Source organism: Danio rerio, chromosome 8, assembly GCF_052040795.2.
Source record: "Danio rerio strain M-AB ecotype USA chromosome 8, GRCz13ab, whole genome shotgun sequence".
In the NCBI taxonomy this organism is placed as follows: Eukaryota; Metazoa; Chordata; class Actinopteri; order Cypriniformes; family Danionidae; genus Danio; species Danio rerio.
The window spans coordinates 1,068,256-1,084,183 of NC_141028.1; the positions used below are offsets into that span (position 1 = coordinate 1,068,256).

Sequence of the window (15,928 nt, forward strand, 5' to 3'; positions counted from 1 at the left end):
TACTGTGTCCTCATATACCATGAAGAAACACACAGATTTAATAAAACAACAACCTACTGCTAACTCACATCCAATAGACATACTTGGTCCTCATAAACCATGACTAAACACACAGGACTGCTAAACTGCATTTAGTAAAAATAGGAAACTGTCATTTTTGCACTTAAAGTGATGGTTCACCCAAAAATCAACATTTACTTACTATTAATTTACCCTCAAGTGTTCCAAACTTTTATGGGTTTATTTCTTCTGTTAAACACAAAAGATACTTTGAAAACTGATGAAAACCTGTAACCATTGACTTTCATATTATTGGTATTTTCTATTATGGAAGTCTATGGTTACAGGTTTCCATCTTTTTAAAAAAAAAGTATTTTCTTTTGTCTTTAACAGAAGAATTAAACCCATAAGGTTTAAAACAAGTAAAGGATGAGCAAATGATGAAACAATTGTCATTTTTGGGTGAACTATCCCTTTAACGACTGTCAAAATAGCTTGACAAAAGAATTAACAAACCTCTGTAGAAGACAACTCTGTTTGTGTTTGTCAAAGTGACGAGCTCATTGAGATACTGAAAGAAAGAAGCACAGAAAGATTAAGAAGACATGTCATTGGCTTAATGAAAGCTTTATGTCTCGCAAACCAATCATGTCCTTATAAACCATGAAGAAACACACAGATTTAATAAAACAATAGCCTGCTGGTAAGTCACATCCAATAGACATACTTGGTCCTCATAAACCATGACTAAACTCACAGGACTGCTACACTGCATTTAGTAAAAATAGGAAACTAATTTTAGCACTTAAAGGGATGGTTCACCCAAAAATGAACATTTACTTACTATGAATTTACCCTCAAGTGTTCCAAACCTTTAAGGGTTTATTTCTTCTGATAAAAAACAAAAACAAGATATTTTGATTGAAGAAGAAAACCTGCAATCATTGACTTCCACAATAGAAAACACAAATGATATGGAAGTTAATGATTACAGGTTTCCATATTTTTAAAAGTATTTTATTTTGTCTTTAACAGAAGAATTAAACCTATAAACGTTTGGAACAAGTAAAGGGTGAGCAAATGATGACACAATTGTCATTTTTGGGTGAACTAGCCCTTTAAGGAGAATCAAAATAGCTTGACAAAATAATTAACAAACCTCTGTAGAAGACAGCTCTGTTTGTGTTTGACAAAGTGACTGGCTTATGGAGGTGCTGAAAGAGAGAAGTAAAGAAAGATGAAGAAAACATGACATTCGCTTACTGAAAGCTTTAAGTCTCACAAAACCAATCATGTCCTCATAAACCATGAAGAAACAAACGTTATGAAATAAGTCTACTGGTAACATTGTAAACCTACATATACTGTGTCCTCATGAACCATGAAGAAACACACAGATTTAATAAAACAATAGTCTACTGCTAAGTCACATCCAATAGACATACTTGGTCCTCGTAAACCATGACTAAACACACAGGACTGCTACACTGCATTTAGCAGAAATAGGAAACTGTAATTTTAGCACTTGAAGGGACTTTTTAAGTCACGCATAACAAACCATGCCCTTATAAACCATGAAGAAACAAGTTATAAGTCAACTGCTAGCACTATGTAAACTTACACATACTGTGTCCTCATAAACCATAAAGAAACACACAGATTTAATAAAACAATAGCCTGTTGCTAACTCACATCCAATAGACATACTTGGTCCTCATAAACCATGACTAAACACACAGGACTGCTAAATTGCATTTAGTAAAAATAGGAAACTGTCATTTTAACACTCAAAGAGATTGATCACCCAAAAATGAACATTTACTCACTATTAATTTACCCTTAAGTGTTCCAAACCTACAAACAAACTAGATATTTTGACAGAAGAAGAAAACCTGCAATCAATGACTTCCATAATAGAAAACAAAAATAATATGAAAGTCAATGGTTAGAGGTATCCATCTTTTTTCAAAGTATCTTATTTGTTTTGTCAAACAGAAAAAAAGAAACCCATAAAGGTTTGGAACACTTGAGGCTAAATTAATGGTGAGTAAATGTTCATTTTTGGGTGAATCATCCCTTTAAGTGCTAAAATTAGTTTCCTATTTCTGCTAAATGCAGTGTAGCAGTCCTGTGTGTTTAGTCATGGTTTATGAGGACCAAGTATGACTATTGGATGTGACTTAGCAGTAGAATGTTTTTTTTTTTTATTAAATCTGTGTTTCTTCATGGTTTATGAGGACACAGTATGTGTAGTTTTACAATGTTAACAGAAGACTGTTGTTTTATAATGTGTGCTTCTTCATGGTTTATGAGGACATGATTGGTTTCAAGTACCAAAATAGCTTGACAAAACAATTACAAAAACCTCTGTAGAAGACAAGTCTTTGTGTTTGTCAAAGTGACGGGCTCATATAGGTACTAAAAGCGAGAAGCAAAGAAAGATGAAGAAAACTACTGAAAGCTTTAAGGCTCGCATAACCAATCATGTCCTCATAAACCCTGAAGAAATACACAGATTTAATAAAACAATAGTCTACTGCTAAGTCACATCTAATAGACATACTTGGTCCTTATAAACCATGACTAAACACACAGGACTGCTACACTGCATTTAGCAGAGATAGGAAACTGTTATTTTAGCACTTAAAGGGATAGTTCATCCAAAAAATAACATTTACTCTATTAATTTACCCTCAAGTGTTCCAAACCTTTATGGGTTTATTTCTTCTGTTAAACACAAAAGATACTTTGAAAACCAATATATATTGACTTTCATATTATTTGTGTTTTCTACTATGGAAGTCTATGGTTACAGGTTTACATCTTTTTTTTAAAGTACTTTCTTTTGTCTTTAACAGAAGAAATAACCCAAAATGGTTTGAAACAAGTAAAATGTAAGCAAATAATGACACATTTGTACCGTTTGGGTGAACTATCCATTTAGGGAGTGTCAAAATAGCATTACAAAAGAATTAACAAACCTCTGTAGAAGACAACTCTGTTTGTGTTTGTCAAAGTGACGGACTCATGAAGGTACTGAAAGAGAGAAGCAAAGATAAAGAAAATTTACCATTCGTTTACTTACTGTTTTAAGCTTTGCATAACAAACCATGCCCTCATAAACCATGAAGAAACACACGTTATAATAGTCTACTGCTAGCACCATGTAAAACTACACATACTGTGTCCTCATAAACCATGAAGAAACACGCAGTTTCCATAAAACAACATCCTACTGCTAAGTCACATTAAATAGACATACTTGGTCCTCATAAACCATGACTAAACACACAGGACCGCTACATTGCATTTAGCTGAAAAAGGAAACTGTAATTTTAGCATTTAAAGGGATGGTTCACTCAAAAATGAACATTTAATCACTATTAATTTACCCTCAAGTTTTCCAAACTTTTATGTGCTTATTTCTTCTGATAAACAACAAAAACAAGATAGTATGATGGAAGAAGAAAACCTGCAATCAATGACTTCCATAATAGAAAACACAAATAATATGGAAGTCAATGGTTACAGGTTTCCATCTTTTTTCAAAGTATCTTCTTTTGTGTTTAACAGAAAAAATAAACCCATAAAGATTTAAAACAAGTAAAGGGTGAGCAAATGATGACACAATTGTACTGTTTGGGTGAACTATCCTTTTAAGGAGTGTCAAAATAGCATTACAAAAGAATTAACAAACCTCTGTAGAAGACAACTCTGTTTGTGTTTGACAAAGTGACTGGGTCATGGAGGTACTGAAAGAGAGAAGCAAAGAAAGATGAAGGAAACATGACATTCGCTTACTGAAAGCTTTAAGTCTCACAAAACCAATCATGTCCTCATAAACCATGACTAAACACACAGGACTGCTACACTGCATTTAGTCTAATTAAGAAACTGTCATTTTAGCACTTAAAGGGATGGTTCACACAAAAATGAACATTTACTTACTATGAATTACAGGTTTACATCTTTTTTAAAAGTATTTTGTTTTGTCTTTAACAGAACAAATAAAGAAACAAGTAAAGGGTAGGCAAATGAGGACACAATTGTACTGTTGGGTGAACTATCCCTTTAAGGAGTGTCAAAATAACATGACAAAAGAATAAACAAACCTCTGTAGAAGACAACTCTGTGTTGGTCAAAGTGACGGGCTCAGGGAGGTACTGAAAAAGAGAAGCAAAGATACGATTTTTTTAACATTGTTAAATTACTTTAAGTCACGCATAACAAATCATGCCCTTACAAATTACGAAGAAACACACGTTATAATTGTCTACTGCTAGCACTATGTCAACCTACACATACTGTGTCCTCATAAACCATGAGTAAATACACAGATTTAATAAAACAACAACCTACTGCTAAGTCACATCTAATAGACATACTTGGTCCTCATAAACCATGACTAAACACACAGGACTGCTAACCTGCATTTAGCAGAAATAGGAAACTGTTAATTTTTAGGTGAACCATCCCTTTAAGTGCTAAAATGACATTTACTCACTATTAATTTACCCTCGAGTGTTCCAAACCTTTAAGGGTTTATTTCTTTTGTTAAAAACAAAACATACTTTGAAAAACGATGGAAACCTGTAACCATTGACTTTTATATTACTTGTTTTTTACTACTATGGAAGTCAATGGTTACAGGTTTCTATCTTATTTCAAAGTATCTTATTTGTTTTGTTAAACAGAAAAAAGAAAACCATAAAGGTTTGGAACACTTGAGGGTAAACTAATAGTGAGTAAATGTTCATTTTTGGGTAAAACTATCCTTTCAAGAAGTATCAAAATAGCTTGACAAAAGAATTAACAAACCTCTGTAGAAGACAACTCTGTGTTTGTCAAAGTGACTGTCTTATGGAGGTGCTGAAAGAGAAAAGTAAAGAAAGATGAAGAAAACATGAGATTCGCTTACTGAAAGCTTTAAGTCTCGTTTAACCAATCATGTCCTCATAAACCATGAAGAAACACACACGTTATAAAACAACAGTCTACTGCTAACATTGCATTCTACATACAGTGTCCTCATAAACCATGAGTAAACACACAGATTTATTAAAACAATATCCTACTGCTAAGTCACATCCAATAGACATACTTGGTCCTCATAAACCATGACTAATCACACAGGACTGCTACACTGCATTTAGCAGAAATAGGTAACTGTCATTTTAGCACTTAAAGGGATGATTCACACAAAAATTAACATTTACTCACTATTAATTTACCCTCAAGTGTTCCAAACCTTTATGGGTTTATTTTGTCTGTTAAACACAAAAGAAGATACTTTGAAAAACGATGGAAACCTGTAACCATTGACTTTCATATTATTTGTGTTTTCTATTATGTAAGTCAATGGATACATGTTTCCATCTTTTTTCAAAGTATCTCATTTGTTTTATTAAACAGAAAAAAAAAACCATAAAGGTTTGAAACACTTGAGGGTAAATTAATAGTGAGTAAATGTTCATTTTTGGGTGAACTATACCTTTAAGAAGTGTCAAAATAGCTTGACAAAAGAATTAACAAACCTCTGTAGAAAACAACTCTGTTTGTGTTTGTCCAAGCGACGGGCTCATGGAGGTACCAAAAGCAAAGAAAGATGAAGAAAACATGACATTCACTTACTGAAAGCTTTAAGTCTTCCATAACCAATCATGTCCTCATAAACTATGAGTAAACACACAGATTTAATAAAACAATAGCTTGCTGCTAACTCACATAAAATAGACATACTTGGTCCTCATAAACCCTGACTAAACACACAGGACTGCTACGTTGAATGTAGTAGAAATAGGAAACTGTCATTTTAGCACTTAAAGGGATGATTCACACAAAAATGTATATTTACTCACTATTAATTTACCCTCAAGTGTTCCAAACCTTTAAGGGTTTATTACTTCTGTTAAACAACAAAAACAAGATATTTTGATGGAAGAAGAAAACCTGCAATCATTGACTTCCACAACAGAAAACACAAATAATATGGAAGTCTATGGTTACAGGTTTCCATATTTTTTCTAAGTATCTTCTTTTGTCTTTAACAGAAGAAATATCCCAATAAAGGTTTGAGACAAGTAAAGGGTGATCAAATAATGAGACAATTGCACTTTTTGGATGAACTATCCCTTTAAGGAGTGTCAAATTAGCATGACAAAATAATTAACAAACCTCTGTAGAAGACAACTCTGTTTGTGTTGGTTAAAGCCACAGGCTCATGGAGGCGCTGAAAGAGAGAAGCAAAGAAAGATGAAGAAAACATTGAAAGCTTTAAGTCTCGCATAACAAACCATGTCCTCATAAACCATGAATAAACAGATTTAACAAAACAATAGCCTACTGCTAAGTCACATTCAGTAGACATACTTGGTCCTCATAAACCATGAGCAAACACACAGATATTAAAACAATAGCCTATTGATAGGTCAGCAAACTTGACATTGTTTCTCTTGATATCTCAATATTGTAAGCTATAAAAAAAGCTTTAAATATTAGTAATATTTGTTATTTCTCAAATGTGGTTGTTATTGCTCAATTTTGCATAGATCTGGCATGTTAAACTTTAAATTGGTCTTTAATGCACAGGACAGAGATGACATCAGAATACAAATTCAAAATTCTGAAGATGAGTGTTAGATGTATGCTTGCACTCTCTTATGGTCCACATGCAAATAGATCATTTTCACTGGTATAATCAGGCATTTGTCATCATCAGATTTCAACTTGCATTATTTTCATCATTTAACAACAGTAGTTTATACTGCCACTGTGTAAACGTTTAATCTTACACATAATACTCACCGTGTGAATAGAGGCTAATCTAAAGAAAAAACTTTGAATTGTTATATTGCGATTCTCAATATAATAATGTATCGCTACACCCATATTAAATGTATTATTATATGAAAATAACTGCACAGATACAGGAACAATAAGAAAATATCTCTTCAGATCAACATTTAGAAGATAATTATATAGACAAACCTCTTTGAAGCTCACTCTGTTTAGAATTCAAAGATAATGGCTCATGAAGAGACTGAAAAACATAATCAAAACACAGAAAATAAAGCTAAAACAACTCAAGTGTGTGCTAAACAGACATTATTAAACATTATATTTAATACTACATACAGTTCAAAATATGCCAATTTTTTAAATAAAATCCAATATATCCTACCTTTGCTTTTTCATGTTTGTTACAGGAGAGAAGGTCAACTCCTCCACATGACACACTCTAAAATTACAATTGTATGTTGTGATATCGTGCAGAACAATGTTTTAAAATTAAACACAAGGTACTTTTTTTATACAAGATTAAAATAGTAACTCTGCCAAATAAAAACAGTTCTGTCAACACATGAACACCGACTCCACAGAGTATGCATCACAAACTTTTATGGACAAACAGTGAAAACTGATACAGAAGAAACTAAATCATTGAAAAAATTCATTATGTTGGTTTAATAGTGCACAAAAAGTACACTGTACAGGAAACTGGCCCAAAACAATTATCTAATACTTTACTATTTGATAGTGTCAGGCCCGGATTAAGAACTCAAGAGGTCTGTATTAAAAAATGATTTAACTACAAAGATTTAACTTATTTTTTAAGCATTTAAAATGTATTAATAAAATTTGTGAAAATTGATGGTATAAGTACACTTGTTCAAGTTAACTGAAGCAGTACTAAAATATATATTTTAAAAGGTATTTATTACTATTCTCCACTGTGCTTTGCGAGAGCGCTTACTGAACAGCACGTTCGTTGACATAAGACTGCCCAGGCACGAATGCAATGTGAGTGCAGGCCGTAGGGGGAGACGGAAGGGGGGAAAAGCATGCTTCAGCCTGGTTCATGGCAACTGTACAGTGCTAGTACGCCCTCAGACACACGATGAATCCAGTCTGCACTGCCATTAGCATATTCCACCTGGTTAATGCTAGCTTGCACATAACATTACCATAACGTCTTCTATACTCTCATTCTCCTCATCATGGGTCTGTTTGAAGAAGTGAATACATGAAACATGCCTCAATAAAGATGCACCCTCTCCTCTTTTTCTCTTGTGATTGCCAAATCCACTTGTTCACTCATTTTGATCTACCGCAAATACTACACTACAGTCCGCTCAATTCAGTGCAGGTTATTTCAAAACTTACATGCACTTCACCAATTAGAGCATGCTGTTTAGTTAAAAAAAGTAAAGGAAAGGAAAAAATCTGCATGCTTTTTATACATGGTGACATTTTCTGACAATTTAAATACAATGATAATAATAATATATGATATTGACTATTTGCTAAGAGGAAATGCCTAGTTTCTAAAAAAAATGTTTTTAAAGAGAGGGAGGCAACCTTTATTAAGACATGTGCAACCTATTAAATGCTCTTCAACAGAGCCATGAGGTAGGAGAATATGGGTGAAGTAGCGCTAGTTGTGGCAAATGATAATCGACAGGCTAACCAGGGTTTGGGAAAGGGTGACTAATAGTGGTGTAACGGATCCAAAATCTGCAGTTCGGATCACTCTACGTTTTTTGAGTTATGGATCGGACCATTTTTTGGATCAGCAAAAAAGGGAGGAGACAATTTGCTTTCCATTTATACAAAAATGTTACTGCATAAAACATTGCTTTTAACAAACAGAATATAGCACCTGTAATTTTAATAAAAAATAAAAATCAGGAAATAACCAGCTAAAAAAAGTATTTAATATGAAATATGATCTTTGCTACTGTTGCTGATAATGCAAAATATATAGAAATCTTGTACAACATATATTTATCTTCAATTAATGATTCAACAATTCACACATAAAACTTAATGTTTCATTATACTGTAGATGTATTATATTTGAAAACCTATTCAATGACATAATTTTGATGTTTGTTTGTCGCCATCTGTTGGTTACACAATGTAGTTGCTTTCACCAGCATCTTGCTTCATTAAACAGTGATTTTATTCTTACCATAATGAATGCATTAATGCAGGCTAAACAAACAGTGACAAAGAAAACACCTTAATAGCCAAAAGCATTTATGTAGATCCCACAACGTCATCATTATATTTTACAGGGAAGCCAAAATGCTTTCATTCATGCAATTTGAATGACACGGGAGGCGATCTCTCTGCGATTGTTATAAATGTTGGATTAACCTACAAGTTCAAAAAAAGTTATTAATCTACGGGTCACGCGCATTCCGAACCGTGGGTTGTGATCCGTATCGATCACGGATCAACAGTGATCCGTTACACCCCTAGTGACTAACATCACAAATAAATAAATAAAAATGAATTCTATTAAGATGTTGCTAACGTTTGAAAATAACTTTATTATATATTTAAAATAACTATTTAGAGAAATAAGATAAACATCATCAAAACACACGAGGCACTTGTGACTTTATTTAACATTTGCATTATTTTAATTATTTTTTAAATGTTTCCTAAAAATAAATGTATTTCCCATCTGATATGCAATGGGGAGAAAAAAAAATAAGAATAAGTTCAGCAGAAGGTATATTAGAACTCGAGTTGATGATCAATCGCGTCAAAACATGTTGCTATGTGCATTACAAGCTACACCACTGGCGCTATTTAGTTATGTTGTCTCTGTCGGTCAGACATCACTTGTCTGACAAAATTTGTGTAAATGGCTTATTCCATCAATGTGTGTTATTAGCCATTGGTTAATCCGGCCATGGATAGTGTACAATCTTTAATAGTTTTAACTTTTCACTAATATGGAAATCATTAATATTAGCATTTTTAGACTCTTAAATTAAACATTAACATTTTAAAGTGTGGTTTTCAATTAAGACATTTCTTTTTATTATTATTATTTAAATGTTATTTGTTGACATTTATAATGACATGTCATCAAATCATCATTCATGACTTAATTTTTTTGTGTTAAATTAAACTCCTTTTTGCATCTTAACATTTTATACACTATGCTTATAATGAAACATTAAATGGGGACTACCTGCAGTAAGAAAAAACATGTACAAAACTTTGGTACCTTTGATCGTCACTGATGTACCTCCACGTAAGCATGTCTTTATCCTTCCCCAACCTCACATGATGAGCAGCATCTTTCAAAGGATTTAATCCTCTGCTTTGACTCTTACCACCATTCATTCACTGTTAAAATATTATATAAGGTTAAACTTCACAGTTTATAATATCAATACAATACCACATATGCAAAGCAGTATTAATATATGTGACGTAGTGTAAAATTCTCTAAAGAAGACCAAAACAGAACAAAATAGTAATATAGTTATCAAATTTCATAATACAGTTATCACATTTCAAACCATTTAACAAAATATAAGTTAGTAGTGCACTATTTTGACAATTTGATCAAATAAAGTTATTTAACTAGGGTAAGTTAACCTCTTTTCATAATAAAAGTTCATTTTCAAATGTACAGTTTAACTGAACACAAGTTTATCACAAAAAAAAACATTAGAAAAAATAAAACCACACATTTACATTACTAAATTCAAACATTTTGTTCAATCATGCTTAATAATTCAAGTTTAGTAAATTGTTTCTACGTCATATTTATGTTTAATATACCTTGTTACCATGTTATTTATACCATATTCGAATGGTCATTGCTTCTTACATAAAAGTATGTGTAGAAAAAAAATCACAAATTACATAGTGCATCTATCATAACGTTACATCTCATGGAATCAGACGGCGAATTGTTTACCGCGGAGGAGTGAGCTCTGCCCGGTTCTGGGTTAAATCGACACCGGCGCTTCCGAGCCAGATACAGGCCGAGCGCGTGCTATTATTAGCAAATACACATTTTGAAGAACTACGTCTGATGCTGCCATTACAAACACCTATTTCTAACGTTTATTTGTTCTCATCTTCTGTTCCCAGTCACTAATTATTATTGTCTAAAACAGTACGCGCCGGATATAAATATATAAATAAACTTGCTATTTTGAATAACAAGTGGAATAATACAGTACATATAATAATAAATAATGTACAAAGTATTAAAAACAAATGACTTACTTGTTTGATGTGAGTTTCACTGCTTGAAGCGCGACTGTCACGTCCACAGTCTTCATGAGGGACGTTTTCCCGCGATTGAATGTATGGCGCGAAATTGTGTAAGATTTGGCGCGAGTGTGTATAGAAGTGCAGTACCAAGTTCCGCCTACAGAGGCGCTGTTCAAAGATCACACAAACACATCATGGTTTACAAGACCATATTTGTAAAGGTCATAAAAAGCACACCAAGTGTAATAATAACCAAATAACAATGTGAACTTTTGAAACAAGTCTTATAATTATCATTTAGGTCATTGTAATGAATAATCATCATTTAAACCATTTTTAATATCAACTTAAATTTTTAGTTTATGAGACCACCAAAAATGGTCTCATAAACTAAATGGTCTCATAATGCTGGTGGGTAAACCTGAAAATTGGTTCCATAAACCACATATGCCAACACACACACACACACACACACACACACACACACACACACACACACACACACACACACACACACACACACACACACACACGACTATAGACTGCCAAAAGTTATAATGAATCAAGCGGAAGAGAAATAAGTGGTTTATCAATGGTTTATCAGCCAAAGATACAGATATATATATATATATATATATATTTTTTTTTTTTTGTGAATTGTGGGGACGTTCCACAGGTTTACATTGCTTTAATTATTGTTTTTATACTTTCTAAAAAAAAAAAACCCAAGTATAACAATAATAATAAAATAATACCAACACAAATAATACCACAATAAAAAGATAGATAAAAATAAATAAATAATTAAATAAAAAAGTATCGTGTGGACATTCACACATATACACACACACACACACACACACTAATGAATGCACACAAGCAATTCCATGCGCACGCCTTTCCATGCCAACTCTTGCATGCACATACTTCCATGCATGTACTTCAAAACACACTCTTGCATGGACTTGCAGGCACACTAGCATGCACGCACACATGCACTTACTAATTACACACACAGACACACACGCAGGCGGGTCGTACCACGGGCTGATCCTCATTAGTGGGATGGGGGCGCAGGTGAAAAACACTGTGAGCAGCAGGAAGCTCTTTCTGCCCCAAACATCAGACAAGGCACCGACGAGAGGAGCGCTCATGAAGGAAAGCAAACCCTGCAAACACATGCACATCTGAGTCTCAACACAACACACACACACACACCACTGCAGCAGCAACACAACACTGCCACCGGTCCACTGATACACACAGCAGACACGACAGTAAGTGGTTTCTAGTCCAAATGTTTTATAGAAAGGTAAAAATTAATGTCTTGTTCCCTGAAATAACATTCAGTGTGTAAACTCGGAGAATGGAAGAGGACAACAAATCATTTATTTACAATCCTATTTGCTAAAATACTAACAGAAAAACTCCATGATGGTGTTTTCAAGACTTTTAGAAAGAGACAAACAATAGTGTGAGACTGATAACGGCAGCCAGAGGAGAATCATGTCAGAGTTACTGTCCTGCAACCCATACACACTGCATTACACACACCTCACACAAGCGGGAATTCCTTTTCTGTAATTTGATGAAAAGACAGACATGAATACATATTAATGTTCACTTGTTAAAAAAAATCTAAATATTAAAAACTTTGAAGGATTTATGATGCTGATGAGCGTTAAAATGGGTCATAACAGTCTTGTGAAGAGTTCATAAGTAGGCGCATATGGAATCTGTGTGCGCAGAAATCTGCAGATTTTTAGCCCATCACTGAGTCTATGTACACTATTTACTTGTGTGTACATCTATATTTATACAGTTTTTAGATTAATTTCAGTACTATTATTGACTAATATGAAAATGTTCATCTGATTTATGTACAATGCAGTTTGTAGAGTAATATTTTCTGGTTTTTAGCAGATCTATTATATGAGAGATATAATAGATTTGCTTTGTCTACTAAATAAGTGCATCTAATTGGATTTGCATTGTAAACATTAAATAAAAGAAGAATGTAAAATAAAAGGAAATAATCTTTGATCCCAAGTGTGTTGTCCAGCTTTTACCAGTGTTTGTAAATAATCACGAAATCACTCAGGTACAGTCATACAAGTATTTGGGAATTTATCTCTATCATGGGACATGCACGTAAACTGGATCTGTGAAAAGCTTCACCAAAGACTGTATTTTCTACGAAAGTTATGGTTCTATGGTGTTGATAAGAAAATCATGTACTTATTTTAATCAGGCTGTATTTGAGAGTGTTATCAGGTATAGTCCATCTACATGTAGGGCTGGGCGATTTGGCAAAAAAAAAAAAAAATCTAGATTTTTTTATAAAGTTTGACCGATTCATGATTTCGATTTTTTTTTTTATTGTGTAACTAGTCAACTTAAAACATTAAAACAACATGACTGAAGTAGCATTCTCTTTATAAGTAACTTGAAAACCCATCTGGTTAAGGAACATTGTATTTTTAATGGCCATGTCATACAAAAATCGGTCAAGGTGTAAAGAAATGTAAAACAAATATCGTTGCTGAAGATTTCAATAAGAAATATTTGTGTAAATATTGCAGCTGCAGGAATACAGAGGGATTTTTTGCAAGTTTTGCTGAGTCTAGGAAAGATTGGCTGTCAGCTCGGCTTTGACTTTGTCTTCTGATTGAATGTCAGGTTGTAAAGCTGCTGCCTTTTTCTTAAAAAGATACAGTGGAGGAAAAGTACTGAACATGGAAACTGTAAAGCCTAATTTAACCCAATGTGTGAAGTTGTGGACGTATAGCAGGAGCAAATACAAGCACCAGATGTGTGTCTAATGTAAAATAATATATTTAATCTATTTTTCTTTTTTCCCCCTTTTAAATATTGATCATTTGATGCGCTTTGCTCCACTCTCTGTATTATGCTGCCTGATCTGTCTGGTTTTTAACTAGGTCCGCTAAATGACGTCATGGGGGCGGCTACTTTCATTTTCACTGCTACAGCTGTCAGCTGCTGCTCACCTCTGCTCGTGTTCAAACCAAAATATCAACACGGTTCAAACTAAGATTGGCGCGGTTTTTCACATGGCAGGTTTTTACGTCCTTCATACATGTTAAGATCGAGTTTATCGACTTGATGAGGGAATATGTCTTGACAATCCAGACGTGACTCAGACTAATGCAACGAGTAAAATCCTACATGACTTCATGCTTTAACAAGCAGGTCGTACACCAGAAGCGGCGCGACACGGTGCGCACATGACAGTTTAAGGTATCACGCACCAGACGCGCACATTTGCATGATATTTAACATGAAACTAATCAGATGGCGCTCTGTGGCGCGGCTGAAATATGAACTACTTTGTGAATGGTGGCTGGGCGGCGCCGGTGTGTATAGAAACCTGTTTAGAATTCTAAAATCCAAGGCGATGCGTGGTGCTGCGCGGCGTGTCGCCAAGAGGCGCTTCTGGTGTGCGACCTGCTTCATACAGAGAGTGAACCAAAGCGCATTGGTGCTATTATAATGTATCAAATATATATTTTTTAAAAATCGCCATTTCTCGATTTAATATAAAATTAAATTGTCGTCAAAACGTAAATTCGAATTAATCGAAATTTTTTTTTTTTAAAATATAATAAAAAAATTCGCCCAGCCCTATCTACGTTATGGCAATCTTTCTGTAAATCTGAAATCAAAATTTTTTATTATTATCAGAACTGCTACGAGACTAATAGAATCTGAAACTCTTACTAGTATTCAAACACTCTACGAGCAATGCACTCAGAATGAAGCGAAAATAATTTTAAACAATCCATCTCATGTACTCTTCCCATTTTAGGATCTTTTACCTTCTGGTAGAAGATCCAGATCCTTCAGCTTAAAGCGGAACAGACTAAAGGACTCTTTTATTCCAGTGTCAATCAGACTATTGAACACTGATCGATAATGTGTGAGGTTTTTTTTTCTGTATGTAATTCTTTTGCATGTTTGCTTATTTTGAATTGTTATTGTGTCAGAACTGGCTGAAGTGCATTGTGAGTTCACAGAAAATTTCCCCTTGAGGGACGATAAAGTATACAAACAAACATAATCTTCGTTACACCTCCACCTCTATTTTTTTGTGCCCAAATGTCTTAAACCAGGGCTATTCAATTGGCGGTCCCCGGGCCGAATCAGGCCCCCGAGGCACTTTGTTCCGGCCCTCCAAACAGTGTGACCAAGACATCAAAAATAAATTTAGTTCAGTTGACAAACGGCCGCTATGGTTATGAAGTGACGTGCGTCTGTTCAATAACAGCACGAGCTGCAGTTAAAGGCTGCACAGAGCGTGAGTCATCATAAGCGAGTGGTGCGGGCAGCCGAAAACATGTCTGTAGAAAAGGCGATTAGTACAATGCACTGATATCGTTAATAGGGATGCAACGATTAGCCGATTCCACTATTAACTGCGCTTTAATTCGTCACAGTTCATTAATCCTAAAGTCTTCTCTAAGCCGCATTTCTGTTGCACGGAACGAAACGAAACTGCTGCAAAATGCCAAGTCGCCTGTGCGCCAGTTTAAAGTTTGAAGTACACCGAGGCTAATACGCACGCACACAGGATTAACTATAGCAGCGGCCGTTCCCACATCACGTCTTTTCTGCTTGCAAGTTTGTTATTTCTAATGTAAGAATATATGACAATATGCGGGCGTCAGCGGAGCGATGCACTTGCGTCTTTCTGGGCGCACGCAGTAGAAAACATCTCACGGTGAGAGTTGTGCGTGCCTTCCAGTGCAATGTAAACAAAAGATCTGTTGGACAAATTATTATTAAAATGATTATGTATGCATGAATGCAGATGACAACACTTAATCTAAATAGCTGCTTCCCTAATATAAAGCTTGAATTTACAGTAGACGTGATAACAGTG

General features: G+C 34.3%; 2 protein-coding genes across 16 annotated transcripts in view; both read right to left on the minus strand.

Moving 5' to 3' along the window:
• LOC147835734 (uncharacterized) overlaps nt 1-11,117 on the minus strand; it is a 31,991-nt gene extending 20,874 nt beyond the window's left edge. For all 5 annotated transcript variants that reach the window (XM_087264216.1, XM_087264214.1, XM_087264215.1 and 2 more), the window contains exons 1-7: nt 11,041-11,117; nt 10,025-10,146; nt 7,181-7,237; nt 6,988-7,039; nt 5,535-6,229; nt 4,819-4,869; nt 4,113-4,163 (exon numbers count right to left, since the gene is read on the minus strand). In XM_087264216.1, the coding sequence (XP_087120342.1) occupies nt 4,113-4,163; nt 4,819-4,869; nt 5,535-5,618 (186 nt within the window). In that variant the 5' untranslated portion in view covers nt 5,619-6,229; nt 6,988-7,039; nt 7,181-7,237; nt 10,025-10,146; nt 11,041-11,117. The remainder of the gene's footprint in view (nt 1-4,112; nt 4,164-4,818; nt 4,870-5,534; nt 6,230-6,987; nt 7,040-7,180; nt 7,238-10,024; nt 10,147-11,040) is intronic.
• The window catches only part of slc71a2b (solute carrier family 71 member 2b), a 60,837-nt gene that overhangs the window by 35,627 nt on the left and 9,282 nt on the right, over nt 1-15,928 (minus strand). For all 11 annotated transcript variants that reach the window (XR_015497413.1, XR_015497414.1, XR_015497411.1 and 8 more), the window contains one exon: nt 12,070-12,197. Coding sequence is in view for 2 of the 11 variants with exons in the window: in XM_087264134.1 (XP_087120260.1) it covers nt 12,070-12,197 (128 nt within the window). In the remaining 9 variants the exon portion in view is untranslated. The remainder of the gene's footprint in view (nt 1-12,069; nt 12,198-15,928) is intronic.